General features: G+C 42.8%; 2 protein-coding genes across 3 annotated transcripts in view; both read left to right on the top strand.

Moving 5' to 3' along the window:
* Positions 1 to 15,262, top strand: part of LOC306929952 (alpha-2-macroglobulin-like) — a gene marked incomplete at its 5' end in the record, with an annotated part of 30,260 nt that extends 14,998 nt beyond the window's left edge. The window contains 13 exons of the mRNA XM_079510690.1: positions 4,011 to 4,094; positions 6,341 to 6,517; positions 6,693 to 6,774; positions 7,117 to 7,273; positions 7,559 to 7,633; positions 8,472 to 8,640; positions 8,824 to 9,014; positions 9,653 to 9,865; positions 9,977 to 10,095; positions 10,665 to 10,755; positions 10,890 to 10,958; positions 13,040 to 13,145; positions 14,001 to 15,262. Of these exons, the coding sequence (XP_079366816.1) occupies positions 4,011 to 4,094; positions 6,341 to 6,517; positions 6,693 to 6,774; positions 7,117 to 7,273; positions 7,559 to 7,633; positions 8,472 to 8,640; positions 8,824 to 9,014; positions 9,653 to 9,865; positions 9,977 to 10,095; positions 10,665 to 10,755; positions 10,890 to 10,958; positions 13,040 to 13,145; positions 14,001 to 14,047 (1,580 nt within the window). The 3' untranslated portion in view covers positions 14,048 to 15,262. The remainder of the gene's footprint in view (positions 1 to 4,010; positions 4,095 to 6,340; positions 6,518 to 6,692; positions 6,775 to 7,116; positions 7,274 to 7,558; positions 7,634 to 8,471; positions 8,641 to 8,823; positions 9,015 to 9,652; positions 9,866 to 9,976; positions 10,096 to 10,664; positions 10,756 to 10,889; positions 10,959 to 13,039; positions 13,146 to 14,000) is intronic.
* A 1,576-nt stretch (positions 15,263 to 16,838) lies between these two features.
* tctn1 (tectonic family member 1) overlaps positions 16,839 to 22,783 on the top strand; it is a gene marked incomplete at its 3' end in the record, with an annotated part of 13,239 nt that continues 7,294 nt past the window's right edge. Inside the window, exons 1-3 of one of the 2 annotated variants that reach the window (XM_079510121.1) lie at positions 16,839 to 17,092; positions 20,222 to 20,325; positions 20,925 to 21,045. In XM_079510121.1, coding sequence (XP_079366247.1) covers positions 16,887 to 17,092; positions 20,222 to 20,325; positions 20,925 to 21,045 — 431 coding nt within the window. In that variant the 5' untranslated portion in view covers positions 16,839 to 16,886. Of the gene's footprint in view, positions 17,093 to 20,218; positions 20,326 to 20,924; positions 21,046 to 22,783 lie in introns of both variants that reach the window. The other variant, XM_079510120.1, reaches the window with a different exon arrangement.

Here is a 22,783-nt window from a genome sequence, read left to right as displayed (position 1 = left end):
TGATTAAGCATCTAATTTAACATGTTATATTGTCTTTAATTGCTTGTACATTTGGAAATATCCTAATTTCATATTACACATCGTCGATGTACAAAAAAAATCACATACATTATTTATTCGTTTTATATCTATTAGGAGTGAATACATAACTTTAGATGCCTGTCAGCAGTTCAGACAATGCTCCTCCCCTTGTCTACGACAGAAAAACAGGAGCAGACAAAGTCAACGACAGCTCCCGACCTGACGTGAATTTAGGCTTGGTGTAGGCCAAAGTTCAAGTTCACGCTGGAATGATAAATGCCGAAATTTGCGGTGATTCTGGCGTACGGCCATTTTTGGGTGTACGCCGTGTTGATAAATGAGGGCCTTAGACTTAGGGCCCCATTTTGAACTTCATATAATATGACAGATTTTAAGAGATGGAGGCGTGGCCAATGTCATTTTGCAATTATGAGCACGGTAAGAATTAGTCATGGGTGTGTTTAGGGCGTCACCTCCTTCAACCCAATCAGCATGGCGGGTACCATTCCCTTTAACAGTGAGCTGATCCCCGGTATGATATGCGCAAATTCGGCTTTGCTTTAATAGCGTGCGAGTGGTATTACATTTCTGCAGGCAGGCACCATAGACATGACATGAGTTGGGCAATTAGTTGGGCAAATCTGGGGGTCCTTGACATGGGAATGTCACTGTGTGAGGATCACTGGTTTAAACAACATTAGGAGAAAAGCCCAAATAAGCACTTTAGAAACAAGAAAAGCAACCACAACTACCAATATTTACAAACAACTTTACAGAAAAAGAAGCCCAAAGTCGCTTATAATAAACAGACATGGCAACACTGCTGAGCAGCGCACAGATAGCTCTTGTGTAAAATCAAACATTGCTTTTTGCATTTAAGAGGTGGTCAGACCCAGGTTTAATCGGTATGCACGTGTTTTTAGGTCAAGGGGCTTAATAGCAAATTGCGCAAAGCGAATATAATTAACATAATGGACACCCCCCCAATGCTAAAATATGCAGGAACGTGGTATGCCATATGTGTGTGCGTTCAGCACGGCTTCCATAATATGAAAGGGCGCAAAGCGAGGCCATGGTTTGAGCAAATTCTGTAATACCGCATGGGTTTTGGACGGGGGGCATGAAAGTTACTTCTCTTTTCATCGATAGCCATGTTGTAATTAGGGACCAAGAAGTCACGCAGTGACTTTGGTCACTACTTGTTTTTGTGTTTATTTTTCTTCTTCTTCTTCTTCTTCTTCTCCTTCTTCCGCCAAAAATAGCTGTTCTGACTGAATGGTGCAGTCGGTTTTCGCGAAACGCGGTAATCTAGTAGAGGGCCATGCCAAACGGTGAATATGCGACGCCCAAGACGATTGGCCAAATGGTGGCGCTATAGCGCTCAATTGAAAATGCTAACTTTGAACGTGCATAGCTCATGAACCGTTTGACCGTTGGCAATGACACTTTGATACCCATATGCGTATCCTCGTGCTGAACAACTTTCGTGTTCTGACTTTTGACCTCTGACCTTTAGATCACCCGCCATTTTGAATTATATGATCAGTACTTTATTTTATTCTCCTTCTGCCAAAAATAGCTGTTCTGACTGAACCGTGCAGTCGGTTTGCGCAAAACTTGTCAACATGATAGAGGACCATGCCAAACGGTGACTATGTGAAGCCCATCATGATTGGCCAAATGGTGGCGCTATAGCACTCAATTGATGCAAAACTTGCAAAACTTGCAAACTTTGAACGTGCATATCTCATGAACCGTTTGACCGTTGGCAATGACACTTTGATACACATATGTGTCTCCTCATGCCGAACAACTTCCGAGTTCTGACTTTTGACCTCTGACCTTTAGATCACCCGCCATTTTGAATTATTTGAAAAACAGTTCAAATGTAACTCCTCCCAGAATCTTTGCTCAAAATGCACGAAAACTTCTACACGTGAACTTTGGACCTATACGGACAAATAATCGTAGCACATTTTTGTTAAGTGAAAAAATGAAGTTTTTATGAGCCAATGAAAATTGCTGTTTTGTGAAAATTATTCTTCTGCCTCTAATACACACACATGCTTATGTCACTTTACTATGCGAATCCCATCACGATTGGCCAAATGGTGGCGCTATAACACTCAATTGATGCAAAACTTGCAAACTTGCAAACTTTGAACGTGCATATCTCATGAACCGTTTGACCGTTGGCAATGACACTTTGATACACATATGTGTCTCCTCATGCCGAACAACTTTCGTGTTCTGACTTTTGACCTCTGACCTTTAGATCACCCGCCATTTTTAATTATATGAAAAACAGTTAAAATGTAACGTCTCCCAGAATCTTTGCTCAAAATGCACGAAAACTTCTACACGTGAACTTTGGACATATACGGACAAATAATCGTAGCACATTTTTTCTAAGTGAAAAAATGAAGTTTTTATGAGCCAATGAAAATTGCGCGCGCACGCACACACACACACACACACACACTAAAGTTTATACTGAATGATGTTACTGTTTAGAATGAGTCAACTGACTGTGTCTGCATAGCTCAGTTGGTAGAGCTCTCGCCGTTGGACCACAAGGTTGTGTGTTCAAATCCCGGTAAAGACAACTCAGTGTATCCATTGTGTGCTGCAAGATTTGTGATGACTCAACTATATAAATATTGAAGTAGATTACATTTGACCCATCAGGCACTAGGACATGGCATCACAATAATAGAGATACTAGTAACTGCAATAGTGTAATAAGTCTCATAGTGTAATAAGTGTAATAGTGTAATTGTGTAATATTGAAATAGTGTATTGAGTCAAATTTTTTAATAGTGTAATAAGTGTATTTAGTGTAATAGTGTAATAGTGTAATAGTAGTGTAATAGTGTAATAAGTGCAATGTGTAATACCGTACTGTACTGTACCATACTGTGCTGTACCGTATTGTACCATATGGTACTGTACTGTACTGTACTGTACTGTACTGCACCGTACTGTACTGTACTGCACCATACTGTACTGTACTGTACTGTACTGTACCATACTGTACCATACTGTACCGTACTGTACCGTACCGTACCGTACCGGGACATGTTATGAGCATGTAGATCTGCTAATTTCTAAAAGTCTGAGTACTTATGCTGAACTAACACTGAATGATTTTCCTGTTAACAATGGAGTAACTGATTGTCTCCGTGTAGCTCAGTCAGTCGAGCTCTTGCCCTTGGACCGCAAGGTTGTTGGTTCAAATCCAGGTACCAACAACTCAGCCTGTGAGTCTCATTTGTGCATATTGTTGAACGCCCTGTGGGCCATATCAGTGAGATCAATAACTTTAAAGACTGGTGTGATAATAGCCACCTTATGTTAAACACCACAAAAACTAAAGAGATGATCTTCAATCCAAATCCATGGTTATGAACGATTGTCTGCCTAACACACGCACGCACGCACGCACGCACGCACACACACACACACACACAAAGAGAAGTTTGCACGCACGCACGCACGCACGCGCACACACACACACAAAGAGAAGTTTGTACGCACGCACGCACGCACGCACGCACGCACGCACGCAGGCAGGCAGGCAGGCAGGCAGGCAGGCAGGCAGGCAGGCACACACACACACACACACACTTTAACTGTGCGTGAAAACACACTGTAGTAATGGATAAAGACATGCCCAAAATGAGGACACACCTTCTTGTTACCAAATCAGTAAATGGTTTTACAGTTTACAATGTATTCACTGATTGTCTCTGTGTAGGTCAGTCAGTAGAGCTCCCGCCTTCGGTCCACAAGGTTGTGAGTTCAAATCCCGGTACCGACAACTCGGCTCGTCGGTCTCATTTGTGCGTGTTGTTCTTATTGCGCATTGTTCTTCTTCTATCTTGGTCCCGCTTTATCGCTGCTTGCAGCTATATTTGACCATGAGTTTATGTGACTAAGGTGATAGTTTGATGTCTCTGCTACTCATGTTCATGTGTTTCTCTGTCTAGGAGAGACTTTGACAGAGGACATCCAGTTACAACTCCCTGATAATGTGATTTTTGGATCTGCCCGTTCTTCTGTATCCGTCCTGGGTAAATAGCCTTGTATTTCTTTTTGTTCTTTTGTATTTAGTGCATTTCATCTTTATCACACTTAAAGGAGCATTCAGTGATTTGGGTGATTTGGAAAACCACCCAGTCCGCCCCGGTAACAAAATGTGTACATGCACACGCTCTACAGTGGGGGGAAGTGCAACAGCATGTGCACCAAGGCCCGCCCCCACACATGATTGGAGGAAGGCCCCTCTCATCCTGATTGGATGAAGGCTTTGCCACCCGCCACCAAAACTGAAACTAGGGTTTTTTGACCCCAGGGGCTCACTGGGGACAGGGAGGAACTCCTTATATGATCAGCACACTCTATAGTAGGGAGGATTATCAAAAAAAAAAAGTGATATTTGAATGAAGCGAAATCACTGAATATACCTTTAAGTGGGAAGACAGGATATAGGAGATAATCTCATTAATCTGTGATGCAAGCAGCATTCAAAACCATGCCATTGCTATTACGTATACAGCCGCAATTTACAACACTATTTTTTGTTTAGAATGGGATGCATCTAGAGTTGCAATACCCTCTATTAACATCCCGTTGATCCAAAATGCATTTCCGATCTGCTTGTAGTAAACAACGTTAAACTCACCAACATTGCAGCTGTAGGGAACGCTTGAATAATCCTCTTTCAAACTGCAAAGCGTTTGTTTCCACCGTAGACATGTTATGAGCTACTTTCTGTCAAGAAATTCTGTGCCGTGATTCTGTGAGTTTGGAAGCACTCGTTTTTATTAACGGGTTGTGCTGCTGCCTCCTGCATTATGTGCAAATTCGAGTCAGGTGGTACGCAAGACCGTTCAGTGACTTCGACGACAGAAAGTAGCGCATATGCCTACGGTGGATTTTTATGAAACAAACGCTTTGCCGTTTGAAAGAGGATAATTCAAGCTTGCCCTGCAGCTGCAATGTTGGAGAGTTTAACGTTGTTTAATACAAGCAGATCGGAAATGCAATTTGGATCAATTGGATGTCAATGGAGGGTATTGCAACTCTAGATTCATCAAAAACCTAGTGTTGCTAATTGTGGCTCGCAATTTGACTATTCCCTACTGTCATTTCACTCCTACGCTCATCCTTCCTACTGTCTGGCTTTTTACATCTTTCTGCTGACTTATCATCCTACACTTTCTCTTTCTCACAGCTTCCTGTGCTCAGCTTTACATGCTGTTTGTCTCTCCTACACTGTCTGTTTGTCACTTTCCTGCTATCTGTCTCAACAAGCTGATCTTTATTATAATTAAAAATCATACCCGTGTGAAGTTAGGGGCGCTATATTAAAGTCTAACTCATGTTGCTATGATTAGGTGATGTAATGGTGATGTAAAACAAACATGCACAAAACAAACATTAAATTCTCTTTATTGTCAATGGCATTTAATGTTTGTTAGGGACAAGATGACATACATTTCCCATCATTGTCAATGGCTTGTTTGTTTAAGGAAAAACAAACATTAAACCTGTATAGGCCCCTCAAACCCATGTGAAGTGAAGTTATCATTATACATCATCTCATGAACAACTGAATTTATGTGATTGGTCAGCCGATTTGCTCGTCTACATGATATGATGTAAATTTTCCCTTCATTGTCAATGGCATTTAATGTTTGTGTTGCCACAAATTTACATCATATTTGGAGAGAGAGAGAGTGCATTTTCCGGCAGCTGCCGCGGCACACCCGCGGCAGTCTGTATTGTTTCTCGGCGGCATCAGTCCGACACTCGACGCAACGCATGGCATCAGCCGCAGAACACCAGCGGCAGGCGCCAGTATTTGTCGGTGGCATCAGTCCGACACTCTACCCCAAGCCCTTACCCTAACCATAACCGCAAGCACGATGCAATGCATGTCGGACCAAATGCACTGCCGCGGAAGCGAGCGGCAGTCGAGTGTCATAATCCCCACAGTTTCCCCCAGGCAAATGCCGCCCCTCACCCCAGCAGCGCCACGGCTATTACCGGCAGTTTACCAGCGTCCACGAGATGGAGCGACAGTGGAGTGACATAATCCCCCGGCACATGCCGGTCCTCCCCCCGGCAGTGCCGCATCTCATGCCGTTGCCGGATTATGCACTCGCTGCTTCTGGATATTTGAGGCACATATGACCTAATTTCTCCTTTCATTGTCAATGGAAAATATGAGACAAATATGTGGGGACAAAAGCTGTATAGTGCCAATCCAAAGAACAGTTTCCGTCTAACAGCCTCTCTTTCTCTTTGACAACAGGCGACATCCTGGGCCGTGCCCTGAAGAACCTGGATGGACTACTGAGGATGCCCTATGGATGTGGGGAACAGAATATGGCGCTCTTAGCTCCCAACATCTACATCCTGGAATACCTGAAGAACACAAACCAGCTGACAGTGGCCATCAAAGAGAAGGCCTTTCCCTTCCTGGTCAGCGGTGAGTCAAACTGTTGAATTGTTTTAATTTAATTATGGAAAAATGTTTCAACTGTGAAATTACTTCCAGAGTGTGATGTCAGCAATCCATGTCCAACCTTAGGATCACCGTCCAACCTTCACCAATGCTGTGATTCCTTCTGTATTTTACATGATATCATAATAACCATGTGCAGGATACCAGAGGCAGTTAAACTACAAGCACAGTGATGGTGCCTACAGCACATTTGGAGCTGGAAACTCACTGGAAAACACTTGGTAAGAATAAACTTATTTATAATGATAGAAAAGTATACATAATTGTGTGTGTGTGTGTGTGTGTGTGTGTGTGTGTGTGTGTGTGTGTGTGTGTGTGTGTGTGTGTGTGTGTGTGTGTGTCTGTGTGTCTGTGTGTGTGTGTGTGTGTGTGTGTGTGTGTGTGTGTGTACGCGCGTGCGTGCGTGCGTGCGTGCGTGCGTGCGTGCGTGCGTGCGTGCGTGCGCGCGTGATTATATTTGGGCATAATCCACCTGTCCACCACAGACAGACAGCACTTCTCTTGTGGAACAGGCTAACATGAACAAGAAATCAGTTGATGTTGTTTTTTGTTTTCATCATCAGGCTGACTGCATTTGTCCTGAGAGCTTTTGTCCAAGCAAAGTCTTTCGTCTTCATCGACCAGTCGACCATAGAACAAGCAAAGAATTGGCTGAAGAGTAAACAGAAGAGTAATGGCTGTTTTGAACAATCTGGAAAACTCTTCCACAACAGAATGAAGGTACGAGAGAGGAGAGATTTACTGAGTAAAGAAGTACAGCATATCACCTCTATCGCCTTTACATCATACGTTTCTAAAATCAATTTCAAAGTGTGTGTGTGTGTGTGTGTGTGTGTGTGTGTGTGTGTGTGTGTGTGTGTGTGTGTGTGTGTGTGTGTGTGTGTGTGTGTGTGTGTGTGTGTGTGTGTGTGTGTGTGTGTGTGTGTGTGTGTGTGTGTGTGTGTGTGTGTGTGTGTGTGTGTGTGTGTGTGTGTGTGTGTGTGTGTGTGTGATTCCTTTCTGCAGGGTGGAGTGTCAGATGAAGTGACTCTCAGTGCTTACATCACTGCTTCGTTACTGGAGATGAAATTGTTACCTTCAGTGAGTCGCCTCTCCAGCATTTTAGAAGATCATGCAGAGGTGGCATGGAGCTAGTAGAGTAGAGAGATGAGGAAGAAAATTGTGTAGAACAGTAGAAACGGTGTGGGACTGACATAAAAGGCACATAATATCCTATTTCCGAGGGGCGTATGCTATCCCCTCTTATGCCCTTCTTTCCGGGTTTGTGTGAACACAAACATTAGGCTTGTGATTGGCTGATCACCCCATATCCATGATTTGATTGGCTGAGCAAAGTACATGCTGAGTGAGGGCAGAAAAGTGAAGATGAAAAGTGATTGGTTGTGATTATTTGATTGGGTGATGGGATGTATGATGATGAATGATGAAAAGAGCGCCCCTCACTTCACACGGGTTCTGATTCTTTACTTTACCCCTTGATGTCCCAAATAGTTCTGTCTACATGTATGTTAAAGGGTCCTACGTAGGTCCAGGCTTAACACATACATCACACATCCTCTGTCCTCATATGTACCGAATAACTTAATACGTCTGCTACTTTGTTAAGTGTGGTATTGTGTTGCTGTATTTGTTTTCATGTGCTTTGACTGCTCATATAGTTGTCTGTCTGTCTGTCTGTCTGTCTGTCTGTCTGTCTAGCAACACCTCACCAATAATGCTGGATGGCACTGTTGAGCAGCGACACACACACACACACACACACACACACACACACACACACACACACACACACACACACACACACACACACACACACACACACAGAGGCCAGTGAGGAGGCCTATAGTACGTACTACAGTATAGTTGCACCGCAATAAATGTGTTTCTGGTTGTAAAGCCTGTTTGTTTCTCTCTGTAGGATCTTGTGTTGAAAAAGAGTCTGTCTTGTTTGAGAAAGGCCATCGATGAGTCCATGAAGACCAACACCTACACTACAGCTCTGCTGGCCTACGTCTTCTCTCTGGCGAGAGACACAGAGACACGTGCACTACTACTACAACACCTGGACAAGATTGCATCACAAGAGGGTGAGATAGAAAGACAGACTATACATTTAAATCACATACAATGTTGCTAGCTCATTAGCGTAAGTGTTTTTTGTTTTCTTGTATTTTCATAGTTTTAAGTATCTGACCTTAGTTTACTTCTGTATTGTTACTGTGCATAAATGTTAATTTGATGAATGCTCGTTTTGTTTGTTGGATTCCCAGGAGATGTCCTGCATTGGTCTCAGACCTCCGCCGACACTTCGGCCTCTCTGTCTGTAGAGATCAGCTCCTATGTGCTGCTGGCCAAGCTTACCAGCCCTGAACCTAGCGCTGCAGACCTGGGTTATGCTGTTCGCATCGTGAGGTGGTTGGCCCACCAGCAGAACTCCTATGGTGGCTTCTCCTCCACACAGGTAGGGCGGCCGTAGGCCTACTGTACTGCTCAAATATCTGTTCTATCTGAGACACTGACAACCCCATAGACATAATGAACAAAATATGCGTACAATTAGATTTGATACTAATGCACTCATACAAGTGTTTCCACAAGCACTGTCTGATTCATTCTTCTTCTAAACTGAATGTGTTCATTAGGTACACAGAAACTCGCATCTGCTCTGAGACTGCTGTACGTGGCAGAAAACATGCGTGACACTGACTCCACAGTGTCAAACCTCAAACAATAAAAGTTTATGTGCCCAATATTTGTGAAAATAATCAAGGTTCAAACTTCAAAGTTGTCTTTGTTTGTCTCCCTAAGGAGAAATTTGTCTTGGAGACGGAGTCACAGCTGCATACAAATAACATATACACATTCACAGAAGGAAAAAATAAAATATATTCCGAGCTTGTCTTATCACTGCTTGTTGTGGCAACACAAATATATTAATATGTTTTGTGTATTGTGGCAGACTGTAGTCTCCTCAAGGCTCTAGTCTGTCTTGATTATATTCTGTTGCATGGGAACATCACCAGACAGCACAGTTTTCAGCTGGTCAACAAGCTCTGTATGTGGAAGACTGATGTCAGAGGTGGTCTGTGTGCTTTGTAGGACACAGTAGTGGCTCTTCAGGCCCTGGCTCGCTACTCTACTCTGGTCTTCACCCAAGAGGGCTCCAGCACTGTGACGGTCAAATCCTCAGAGGGTGACGAAGTCTTCCATGTGGATCAGAGCAACAGACTGCTTTACCAGGAGAGGGCGCTGCAGGATGTGATGGGAAAGTACAGCCTGGAGGTTAATGGCACTGCATGTGTCTCAGCGCAGGTCAGCTCCTACTGTATCTGTTCTAAAAATACAGTACAGTACTTAGAACTTATTCGTCATGCCTTGTACTTGTAATGATGTAAGAAAAGGGCTTTACTTCTGTTTCCTCAGATGTCTCTTAACTACAACATCCCAACACCAGTTGAGGAAAGCAGTTTGTCCATCAAGGTCACACCTGAGGCCAACTGCAACTCTCTGAGACAGAAAATTACTCTGAAACTTCAAAGCCTGTAAGGTTCACCTGTAGACACAGAAATACGGCTATGTCAATGATACATTTCATACACAACAAACTCAATGTGCCGCACAGAAAAAATAAATCTACACTAAATCTAAAAAAATCACACCTGTGTGAAGTGAGTGCTCTTATCATTATACATCTTCATACATACATCATCTCATGAACAACTGAATTCATGTGATTGGTTAGCCAATTTGCTCGTCTACATATGACGTAAATTGTCCCTTCATTGTCAATGGCATTTAATGTTTGTTGCCACAAATTTACGCCATATTTGGTGGACATTTGACCTAATTTCTCCTTTCATTGTCAATGGCAAATATTGAGACGTGTGGGGACAAAAACTAGCGCCCCTCAAAAAAGAACCATATTTGGCTGCTATTCGATTTGTGTTAAAGGTGTTCTTAACAAACATTAAAAGGCCATAGACTTGGCTGCCATATGACATAATTTCAAGTTAGGCTAGTGCATATTTTACAGAATGTAGGCTACCAAAGATATTGGAAATAGATTTTGTGAATTCTTGTAGATAATGTTTCAAATATTTTATATCTACAGATATAGTGGAAATGAAGCAACAACAAACATGGTGTTAGTTGATGTAACGATGCTTTCTGGATTCATCCCAGACCCAGAGTCTTTGAGAAAGGTGAGTTATTGTACACCTTTTTTTTAAACTTTTTTTCCTGAGTGAGAAAACCTTTTAACTTTATTTTGTAGACGTTAACATTGGAGTACAGCTAGTTCACAGATAACCAGTTCAATATGATGGTTTCTTCACAGCTGAAAGAGGCGCTGCTGGTGGATCGTGTAGAGCAAAAGGATGACCATGTCATTATTTATATCAAAGAGGTGAGAGACTGGTTCACACCACATGTTCAATAGAAATCAGACTCCAAGGGTAAAAAATCTAACCTTAATTTACACCGTTTTTTATGTTTTTATAACAGATTTGTTGACTATCACTATAAAGCGGGTTTTCACACTTTTCCTAAACGGGCACACCGTCTCCAACATGTAGCTTTGTCTGTCTGTCTGTCTGTCTGTCTGTCTGTCTGTCTGTCTGTCTGTCTGTCTGTCTGTCTGTCTGTCCCTCCCTATGTCTGTTTAGAGTACCAACAGGTGAGAAAGTGGCGCTGTTGAGCTTCACACTGTGCACAGCCTACATGTGCATGATTGGAAGCTGAGTTTTTAGTGTAACACCAGTCTTTTTCAGCACGAGTGTCTGTCTGTACAGGAGTTCAGTACAGTATAACAATTATTACAGTATAGTTCCACCGCTCACTTCACACAGGTGTTTTTTTTAATATCTATGGCTTTGGGTGTGGCTTCAGTTCAGGTGGATCATCACCACCCACCAGGCAAACCAGGCATACTTAATGAACTGGTGGGCATGTCCACATAAAAACATCATTTTAACAAATACTGTACACTTTTTTGAAAAAACTTGTCCTCCTTATATAATAATAATACCTGATGATCATGTTTTAGAGTGGAAAAAAATCACGGGACTCAAACGAAACACACCTCCTAATAGTAATAATAATAATAATAAATAAATAAACTAGTGAAAGTGCATCTCGGAGCACAGGTTTCCAGGTCAGGAACGTTTGTGATATTTGGACAAAATGTCACAAATGTATTTTTTATTGTGCCTATAATAGGGTGATGTTAAAATGGTGCCGTTAATTGTTCCTCAACGTAGTGGAAATATGCGTGCAAAGTTTCACAGCAATTGGACGCTGCGCTGCGTTCATGATTTGAGGCATTTTTGTTCTAAACGGGCAAGTCGTGCAAACATTCTGTCAGTCGTAGCCAATCAGGATGGAATATAAAAAATCAAACAGATCTGTGTTGATCACATGACTTTAGAGATAATGTATACCGATTTGCTTGATGTACGTATGGATAAAATCTGTACGAGTAATATAAAGAAATGTGTTTGGCAAAAATCTGCCTCATGGTTGCGCGGCTGTAACAGATCGTTTTGGAAAATCTGGGGCAGAGGTTCGTTGTTGGCATCCAGAAAGTGTATGTGCACAGTTTGGCATCGACCGGGCCAACAGTGCCGGAGATTAGCTGTACACAGACGGACAGGCACGCACGCACGCACACGCGCACACGCACACACGCACACACGGACAGACAGACGGGCGGACGGACGGACAGAGTGCAAAACATACTCTCCCCATGCCTTAGGCCTGGTGGAGACAGTTACTGCAAGAGAACAACAGACTGATATTGTGCTTATTGTGTTAAGAGTTTGGGAAATGTGCCGACAAAACTGAAAAAGTTGATAGATTTTTGATAGCAATTAAAACAAAAACAGTAGTACGGCAGTAGGGAATGAAGAGAGTCAACATGGAGTCCCTGGTCTGAAATACCGTTTAACTGCAAGTGACCAGTTCAACTTGTAGCAGCTGTAGCTACTCAAATCATTGTTTACGACCAGAGTTCATGTTTAGATGGACATGATGTATACTGGTTTGGGAAATTGGTAGAGATAAATGCCAAAATTAAAAAGTTTATAGTTAATTCTACCAGGAAGATGGTTGCATTAACTTTGCATCCTTTTCATCCTGTGTTCCTGTCTAACCAGGGACCTGGGGAAACAGATAGGGTAGGACAGAAAACAGGCAGTACTAGGAGGTCCTGCTAGCATACAAAACCAGCAATACTAGGGGTCTCAGTAGGATAGAAATCAATCAGTACTGGTCCTATCATGCTACAGAACCAGTAGTACTTTCTGTAGGTTTCCTGGATAAAAAAAAAATCATAATCGGTCCAGAAGAAAGAAATTAAACAAAAAAGACGTCCTAGGTGTCTTGGTAGGATAGAAAGGACCACGGATTAAGATTGGGAACCACTGGAAGTACAATGACAGCATATAGCTGTAGAAACATACTCTTGATAATCTACATTTCTGCAAACAGTTAACAAAAGGCATACCGATCGACCACGTCTTAGAGCTCACACAGGAAGTCCAAGTTCAGAACCTGAAGCCAGCACTGCTCAAGATCTATGATTACTACCAGCCAAGTGAGTACATGTAAACAACCTCTCCTATGGCTATCTGTAGAAACCTCTGATGTAAAACAAAAGAAACGGCCGCCCCGGACACTAGTATTGGGCTCCAGTTGAAAAACTATATATTTTTTTTAATTGCACGTGAGTGCTGCTGTAACCTTTCGAGCTTGGCTCTTGATAACGATAAACTCAAAACGTCACTGCAACATTTCGAGCTTAGGCTCTTCGCAAGCTCGAAACGTCACTCGCAGTAGCACTCGGGGGAAATAAAAAAATGATCAGATCACAAATCAGCACACAAAGGTCAAGGTTGCACATCACTCTCTGGTTCTTCAACCACACAGGGCACAGCTAGTAACTTGCTATTCATAGATTCAGATTGGACATGGAAGATCTTGTTTATTAAAGTGTTGAATGAAATTAAGAGAGAAAGAAAGCAGTGTCCCCATGAATTGCATTCACATTGCAGTAGGGTCAAAATATTAATAACAAAGATCAATGTGTTTTATTTACCTATGTTCAGACACTTGCATTTGTACTTACCATGAGCACTGACCAAAGAAAACAGGAAAAAGACAGAAGAGGGTATTTTAATCGTTTTACATTCAAAATTGAGGAAAAACGGCAAACAGAAGTTGTGCTGTCTTGGTATAATAATTATAATGAAAAAGTATAGCTGCTAGTGTTTTTACACCTGGCGTTGCCAGGGTTGTTGCTCAGCGTTTTCAGATTTCTGTCACCAGCATTGGTCAGGTTATTGGGTGGGTGAAATAGTCTCTCTCTCCCTCTCTTGCTTACGCTGACATTGGGCATGTCCATATTTCCTGTTGCTCCAAACACACTAACAGGTTTCTTTGTTTTACGTAGGTGACAACCAGGAGACAGAATACAGCTATCCTTGTGATACACAGTAATGGCCAATTGGCCTTGCACGATGTCACATAGCCAGCAGTTCAGCAGGTCACCATGTGAAAAATTGTCTCATTGTCACTTGTTGTATTCATTGAGGAATACTGTCTCCTTTTCTTTTTAATGTTTATATGAATGATTTATCATTGTTTTTAAATGCACGTGGTACAGGGTGTAGTGACTTGTTAATTAATCACCTGTTGTATGCAGATTATTTGTAGATATATCTTTAGTCCTTATAGTGCTGGTCTCCAACAGCTTGCAGTGTATGCTCACAGTATGGTCTTGATTTTAATATAAAATGCAATGCTAGAAAGATTGTCTGAATTATAGGGAAGACAGACAATGAACCTTTCCTGACTTCTATCTGGCTGGCACTCCCCTTAGTGTATGCAGTGACTGAGATTACTTATTTGAGTCATATTATCTCCAATGACCTTTCAGATGACAAGGACATCTATAGACAGCGGCGGAAGTTGTATGCCCAAGCGAACATGCTGTGTCGCACATTTAGCACGTGCTCAGTACCTGTGAAGATCCTACTGTACACCGCTGTATACTGCACACCTGTGGTGTCGCTACAGACAAGGCAGCATCAGATGACTCACAGTGGCCTATAATGACTGCATGAGGCTGCTGAGAGCTCCAAGAAGCTCCAGTTAGTACAAGCCAGATGTTTGTTAGTGTCATGGTACCCGCCTGCTCTACGTGCTACGTAACCTTATGTAGAGGTTCATGTGTAAGGCATCTGAGTCAGTAAATTACATCACCACTGTCATAACAGACCCTACAAGCAGTTCGGTCAAGTTCTCATCTAGACTATGGAACCATTGGCACACATGTTTGTATACAGTAACTGAACAATGTGGTAAATGTATTTTTTACTTTCTGTATTATTTGTGTTGTGTTTTATAATTGTGATATGGATCTCCCTGGGTCTGAAATAAGTATTAATTGATTTTTCTTGCTCTTTTGTGCAGTGAGGATTGGAGGTGATTATTGAGAGATTTCTACAAGTGTATCTAAACTTCACTAGATGTTCGCCTATTCATGAAGTCATATTTGTGTACCATTGTTCCTTGTTGACCTAGCCTTGCCTCATTGAGTTTCATTGTTGTAAGTTTATAATAAGTGTGCATGTGTGAGATAGTACAAGTACAAACCACAGATTCAAGTGCCTTTTAGATTACCTGTGTGTGTAATAAAGTAACATTTCAATACTATAGCCTACCACTGTGTAATATTGCATGAGGACTGTAATTATTCAAATGATGCTGTGCCCACATATAACATTTGATCGGGTGATGTAACTGAGTTTATATACATGAAATACATTTAGATATACATGAAAATCCAAATGGGCCTACACAGAAAAAAGGGAGGAAGGGAATACGTGAACAGTATAGAAAAATAGAGGGGCCGGGGGACTTATATCTTAGGTCACATTCCCACCTAATACTTCGGTAGACTCGATGCGAATGGGCGGAGTAGTTGGGATTCTTGCATATTTAATTTGCTGCGGATTGCATTCCCACCTGCACCGAATCGAAATCAAGTGCGATTGGAAGCGAAGCCCCCGTTTTTGGGCGGAGTAGAATGCGGTTCTTTGCTGTGCATTAGGATTCGAATGAGCCTTCACACCTGCCAAACGAAGCACATTTTCTGACAATGCGCAGCAGGATTCGTTTTAATCGCAGCAAAGCTTTCTGGTGTGAATGTGACCTTAGTGGTGTAGCGAATTTTGTAGACCAGGCCCATTGCAAGTTGCTGTACTCTGTTGTCAACTCTAAGCCATTCAAGTTCCAGCCTATCAAAACGGGCAGGGGTGAGGTGGGTTCTGGGAGTAATGCCAAGTAGTAGCCTTACCAGTTTGTTTTCCTGTAGGCCTACAGGAATCTTGTTCTTTGGTTGACTTTTTTTGGACCCATAAATGGGTTCCATTTATACACTTACTCGTTCAAAATGACACTCTAAAGCCCGGGCTCCTGGTGGTCCGGGCATACTGCAATGCCAGCCTGACAGCGTGTCGCGGGTTTGAATCCCGTTGGCCTTTGCTGGGTGTCACTCCCCAACTCTCCCCATTTCCTGTCCGTCTACTGTCCTATCAATAAAGGCATAAAAGCCCCAAAATAAATCTTAAAAAACACACACACGTGCGCGTGCACAACTGCACACACACACACACACTAAAATCTCGAATATGGGCCTACGGGTCTATTTGGTTCCATACTAGAGACTAAAGTACATTAGATATTAGAATTAAATTAAAGATTTTTACAGTGTAGATTGGGTTCCCAACTGCCCATATGCTTCATCAAACTGGGGGTCCACATTAAAAACATTGAGAATCATTGCTTTATTCTATCCACATGCATGTCATGCAACTGCAGTGTCTCTAGATTGCACACACGAGGCACCAGGGGGCACAGTTTTTCAACATTTGGAGCTGAATAGTATTGCTACTGTATTGGAATCACATGAGTTCCCATATACAAACGGGAGAGGAGAGGAAAAGTAACCTAGAGGTTCCAAATAGAAAGAAATAACATCACTTACACTATAAAGAAAGAAAGAAAGAAAGAAGCCGCAAAATAAATCATCTATGCCTATACCAAAGTGGTAATTTAAGGCTCGTTAGAGCCTGACAGCGAGCTCAGCCACGCCCACGGGTTCGATTCCCGAGCCTAGTACTAGTCTTCTTTTTCGCAGTTAAGTGAGCCTGGGACCGAGGCTAAGTACTAGTAGTATTTCAATTTCATAATCCATTCGTTCATTGGATTCAGTGACGTATGCGGAGGTTCCCAGAATGCAGCAGCGCGTCTCTCTCTGCCATAGCAACGGAACATGGCGTCTGTTTTGTCTTGGTGTGTTTTATGTAGTTTGTTGTTTTCCAGTCTCGCTTCCGCGACATCAGCGCAAAACTCAACGGATTTCAACTTCATAGACAATAATTCAACGGTTCAACCCACAGCTGATTCCATCACGCCCTCTGACGCCAGCGGCACGTCGGAGAACCCGGGAATCGAACCATACAGTCAGGACTGGAATAAGTAGGCTACTGCGATTTATTTTACTTAAGTAAAAATTGCAGTAGCCTACAGTACCACAATGAAGAAATACAAATACTCTATATTCAGTGTTGGGCAGTAACGAGTTTGTGGAACGCCCTACCATTAAGTTACCTACGGACGGCTGCAACGGGCACTCACAGTTAACAGTTTTTGTATTGAGTGCCTAGCCCATCTCCGGACCCCCCGGGTTGAGCTCCTTTGGACCCCTGTAAAGTCATCAAAATGTCAGAAACTTTAACGTAGGGTTCCGAAAGGAGCTATGAGTAGCCTAGTGTAAGTATAGTGTAAGCCAAGGATTACTTGCCCAAAAACAGTAATATTATAGGCTATAGCCTACATTACTATGTAAAAATAGTATTAGTAGTATATTACTAACGTTTTGTTGGCTGCCTTTTCAAAACATTTCGTTTAAAATTGCTGCATGCTTTATTTAGGCCTATAGATATTCGACTCCACGCCCTGGCTCTGTTCTTTTCAAGTGCTCATAGGGTATCTATCTGACAAAGTACTCATTATAAATGGAGCATTTATTTACACATACAAAATATACAATAGCCTATATAAAATATCTGCAGTAGCACTGTAGGCCTACTGTAAAATACCCTTTTTTACCTCTGAGATATGTGGGGTAGTATAGGCTATCGATATTGACATACTCAAGTAAAAAGTACCTCAGAATTGTTGCGACCATAGGTCGCAGATAAAACCCGTCTGTCGCTCAATCGCTCTGTCACGCCTCCATATATTGATTGATTGATTGAAGAATTTATTAACAGTTTGCAGAATTACAGTACATTTCAAGCACAAACTCAATACAAAGGCTGTTAACTGTGAGTGGACGACCCAATTAAGCATTACACTTGTTTCCAATAGGGTCCACCATGTTCAAATCATCAAAACATTTAGAGACGTACAAATAGACACTTCTATAGACAGAACAGGAATTCATCATAAAGGAGGTAAAAAGGGAAAAGAAATATATACAGTGAGGGGAAAAAAGGGGGGGGCGGTGGGGGGGGATTCAGATTTTACGGGGGCCAGTTTCGAATTGCAGCCATCCGTAGGTGCCCTTTGAGAGCGGTTTTGAAGGAGTCAAGGGATTCGCATGTCTTAATGACAGTTGGTAGGGTGTTCCACATTTTGGTGGCATAGGAGCGAAAAGAATTTAGTCCCTTGTTTGTGCCGAATCTGGGTTGTACATGGTTCGTTGCACTCCCTCTGGTGTTGTGGGTGTGGACTTCGTTAACATTAAGGAAGTATCTAGACAGGTACATGGGTATCTTGGTGGTGTATCGAATCTTGTGGACCAGACCCATTGCAAGATGCTGTACTCTGTCGTCGACCCTAAGCCATTCCAGCCTGTCGAAGTGGGCAGGGGTGAGGTGGGTTCGGGGGGCTAGATCAAGTAGGAGCCTGACCAGTTTGTTTTGGGAAGTCTGGAGCCTGGTTTTAAGGGCCTTTGAGGTGCTGTGGTACCAGGAGGTGCATGCATAGTCAAAGAAACCCTGTACAAGGGCTCCTGTTAAGGTCTTCAAGGTGTTTTTGTTGACCAGTGAGGAGATCCTGTAGAGCAGGGGTGCCCAGAAGGTAGATCGCGATCTACCAGTAGATCACAAAGGCTTTGCAGGTAGATCACATGACATGCCCCAAAATATATATCATTAAAAATATGTATATTTTGCCATCTGCTACTTGAATTAAGGTGAGCTCAAACACACAATGCAATAATTTGCTTTCAATAGTTCTGCACACAAACATAGCATTACAAAGTAATATACAAATAACTACGAATTCCATTTTCTTCTCTCTATTTCCCATTCCAAGTGTGTTTGTTATGTAAGGCCAGTGCTGCTATTTTCAGCAATGGGATAATACTTTTTTGGGTGGGTAGATCTTGTTGAGCTGGTCCTTTTGATAGTAGCCCTCAAGTCGAAAAGGTGTGGGCACCCCTGCTGTAGAGGAATCTTGTTCTATGGTTGACTTTTTTGATTACGTTGGTGGCCATTTTATCACCGGAAAGATTAGCCTCCAGGATGGAACCTAGGTAGGTAATTTCATCTTTACGTGTGATAACATTGTCACCCACTCTAACCAAGAAGCCATTTGCCTTGCTGAGATTACTAATAGAGCCAAAGAGAATGGATTCAGTTTTTCCCAGGTGTAAAGATAGTTTGTTATCAGCGAGCCAGGTGCAGATTCTACCGAGTTCAGAGCTGAGGGCATTTTCAACCTGCAGTTTGTCCCTGTCCGAGACCAGCAGTGCTGAGTCATCTGCGAACAGGAACAAGTTGCAGTCACAAGCTGAAGTCATGTCGTTTACATATATTAGGAACAGTAGAGGCCCTAGTATGCTTCCTTGTGGAACGCCACAGCTCACTGGGAGGGGGGGGGACAGTGTTCCGTTCACTTCCACCATCTGTTCTCTCCCCTCCAGGTAGGATTGCATCCAGCTCACTGATGTGCTATCGAAACCAATTGCTTTTAGCTTGTTAACCAGTATGGAGTGGTTCACGGTGTCAAAAGCCTTTTGGAGGTCCAGCATGACCATGCCGCAGTATTTGCCAGCGTCCACCTCTTGTTTGATGTGGTCGCTCAAATAGAGAAGGCATGTGTCAGTGGAGTGGGATGTTCTGAAGCCAGATTGGAACTCGTACAATAATTTATTAGTGGCAAGATACTTTTCAACCTGTTCATAGACTATTTTTTCCATCACTTTCGAGATGGAACTAAGAATAGAAATAGGGCGGTAGTTGCCGGGGTCTAATTTACTCCCTTTCTTGTGCAAGGGGGTTACTTTGGCCAGTTTGAAATCTTGGGGGACCTGTCCCTGTTTGATGGAGAGGTTTACTCTCTGTCAGTCCATCACGCCTACTGACATCACGCCTCATGACACACTCAAGACACGCTCCATATATGGCCAGTACAGAATTCATTCCATATGTTGATCTGACGAATGCCAAAGCGCCAGCGCTCGCCCAGCAGTCTGCAGTCACCCAGGCGGATGCGTGCACGCAACCTCGCACCTTCTCGCCCTCAGGGCGTCTTACTGGTACTAAGCCTACTTGAGTATATGCATTTATAGTTACTTTCCACCACTGCCTACAGCAGCACGCCAGACACTCCGGGAATCGAACCCCTGCCCACTGAACCGGTGCCACCATCCGCTGAACCCCTGCCTCTGTCTGGGCGCCTTCTCTCTCCACTTACAGATGGTACACATTTAAAACCCCTCAATGTTCATATCAAAATGCAATGCAGGGCAGATGCAGCTAGTATTAAGTGCTTAGTGTTAAAGTGTAGCTCTTGATAGTAATGTGTGTTTGTTAGTTCCGTAACAGTGTTAAATAGCTCTATATTCTGATTGCTATAGTGTGTTTGTTCAGTAGCAGGCCAGGGTGTCTCCTCGTCTTTCATAAACCGAAAACACATTTCGGGTGGGTTTCCAATTTCAGCCAATCAGGAGAGAGTATACCCATTTATCTGCTTAAAATGTATATAGGGTTCCAGTTCCAATTTTGTGTGTTCACTTTTGTGTCATCAATTCCAATTTAACTTGCTTACCCTGTATCCTGCAGGACGCTGCAGGATACTGCATTGGATAAAAATGGTATCCAACTAAAATGGTATCCTTAACTAAAGGGCTGGAGAGACAGGGGAGACCCCTGTTGCTGCTGAACATACACCATGTAGCAATGATTACTATCACAATATAGAGCTAATTGAACACTTTAATTTGAACAAAAAAACCTTTTAATTGTACATGTTTGCAGCATCCCATTATGATGCCATTGTGTGTTTGTCGTGGTTCTAGTTGCCGTCGTCTGTCCCTGTGATGAGCAGCGTGACGTGTGTGACATCAACTGCTGTTGTGACATCGTGGACTGTAGTGACCAAGTGGCTCTGTTCACCGCATGCTCTGTGACACATGTCAGGTAAGTGACACCGCTCTTTGTGCTTGTAGTTCAGGTATATTAGACGTGTGTGTGTGTGTGTGTGTGTGTGTGTGTGTGTGTGTGTGTGTGTGTGTGTGTGTGTGTGTGTGTGTGTGTGTGTGTGTGTGTGTGTGTGTGTGTGTGTGTGTGTGTGTGTGTGTGTGTGTGTGTGTGTGTGTGTGTGTGTGTGTGCATAATACATACACGCATGCGCACGCGCGCGCATGTATGTTTAGGGTACCAACAGGTGCCAAAGTGGCGCTGTTGAGCTAGAAACAGAGAGAGAGAGTTGCACTGTTGCCTGCTAATTACAATGTGGAGCGTGCGTGCATGTGAGAGATGGAGAGAGAATACCACTCTCTTACTTGTGTGTGAGAGAGAGAGTGTTGTCTGCAGTCGCTGTCAGGCGCTAGAGAAGCGCCTGACAGCGACTGACTTTAACAGCTTTTTTGGTTTTGTATTGATTAAATAGAAAAAACATCTTGAGTTGGGTTACCAATCTCAGCCAACCAGGAGAGAGTACCCATTTATCATCATTAATCATCTCTAAAATTGCAGTTGTTTATCCTGTATCCTCACTATCCTGTATGAGTTCTCTCTCATACAGGATGTATGAGAGATAATACAAATGTATTTTATTTTTGAGTGGTGTAAACCACTCCAACAACTGGCTTTGTACCGTGTCTGTTCGTACCAAAAAAATCACACCCGTGTGAACTGAGTGGTGTAAGGTCTTATATAGCCTGATCAGCTGTGGTCTGACGTAATGTCTGACGTAATGAAATCACACCCGGGTGAACTGGGTGACCGTAGCAACCATGCTCATTTTTTGAGCACAGACAGACAGACAGACAGACACGTAAACTAACAAAGCCAGTCGTAGGAGTGGTTTACACCACTCAAAAAGCGATGTACCCGTGTCTGTTCATACCAAAAAAATCACACCCGTGTGAACTGAGTGGTGTAAGGTCTTATATAGACTGATCAGCTGTGGTCTGACGTAATGTCTGACGTAATGAAATCACACCCGTGTGAACTGGGTGACCATAGCAACCATGCTAATTTTTTGAGCACAGACAGACAGACTAACAAAGCCAGTTGTAGGAGTGGTTTACACCACAGCACCACTCAACTAACAAAGCCAGTTGTAGGAGTGGTTTACACCACTCAAAAAGCTATGTACCCGTGTCTGTCCGTACCAAAAATAAAAAAATCACACCCGTGTGAACTGAGTGGTGTAAGGTCTTATATAGCCTGATCAGCTCTGATCTGACGTAATGTCTGATGTAACTTTCTGCACAGACAGACAGACAGACAGACAGACAGACAGACTAACAAAGCCAGTTGTAGGAGTGGTTTACACCACTCAAAAATGAGCACGGTTGCTATGGTTAGTGGTCACTCAATTCACACAGGTGTGATTTCATTATGTCAGACATTACGTCAGACCACAGCTGATCAGTCTATATAAGACCTTACACCACTCAGTTCACACGGGTGTGATTTTTACAAAATCGCTGGGGAAACAGGGAGACCCCGGTTACTGAACAAACACTCTGCAATTATTACTTATCAGCATGTAGCTACTTTTTTGAGTGGTGTAAACCACTCCTACAACTGGCTTTGTTAGTCTGTCTGTGCAGAAAAAATGAGCATGGTTGCTAAGGTCACCCAGTTCACCCGGGTGTGATTTCATTACGTCAGACATTACGTCAGACCACAGCTGATCAGGCTATAT

The sequence above is a fragment of the Electrona antarctica genome (genome assembly GCF_951216825.1).
Source record: "Electrona antarctica genome assembly, chromosome: 9".
NCBI classification, from domain to species: Eukaryota; Metazoa; Chordata; class Actinopteri; order Myctophiformes; family Myctophidae; genus Electrona; species Electrona antarctica.
This window is presented reverse-complemented; position numbering and strand designations above follow the sequence as displayed.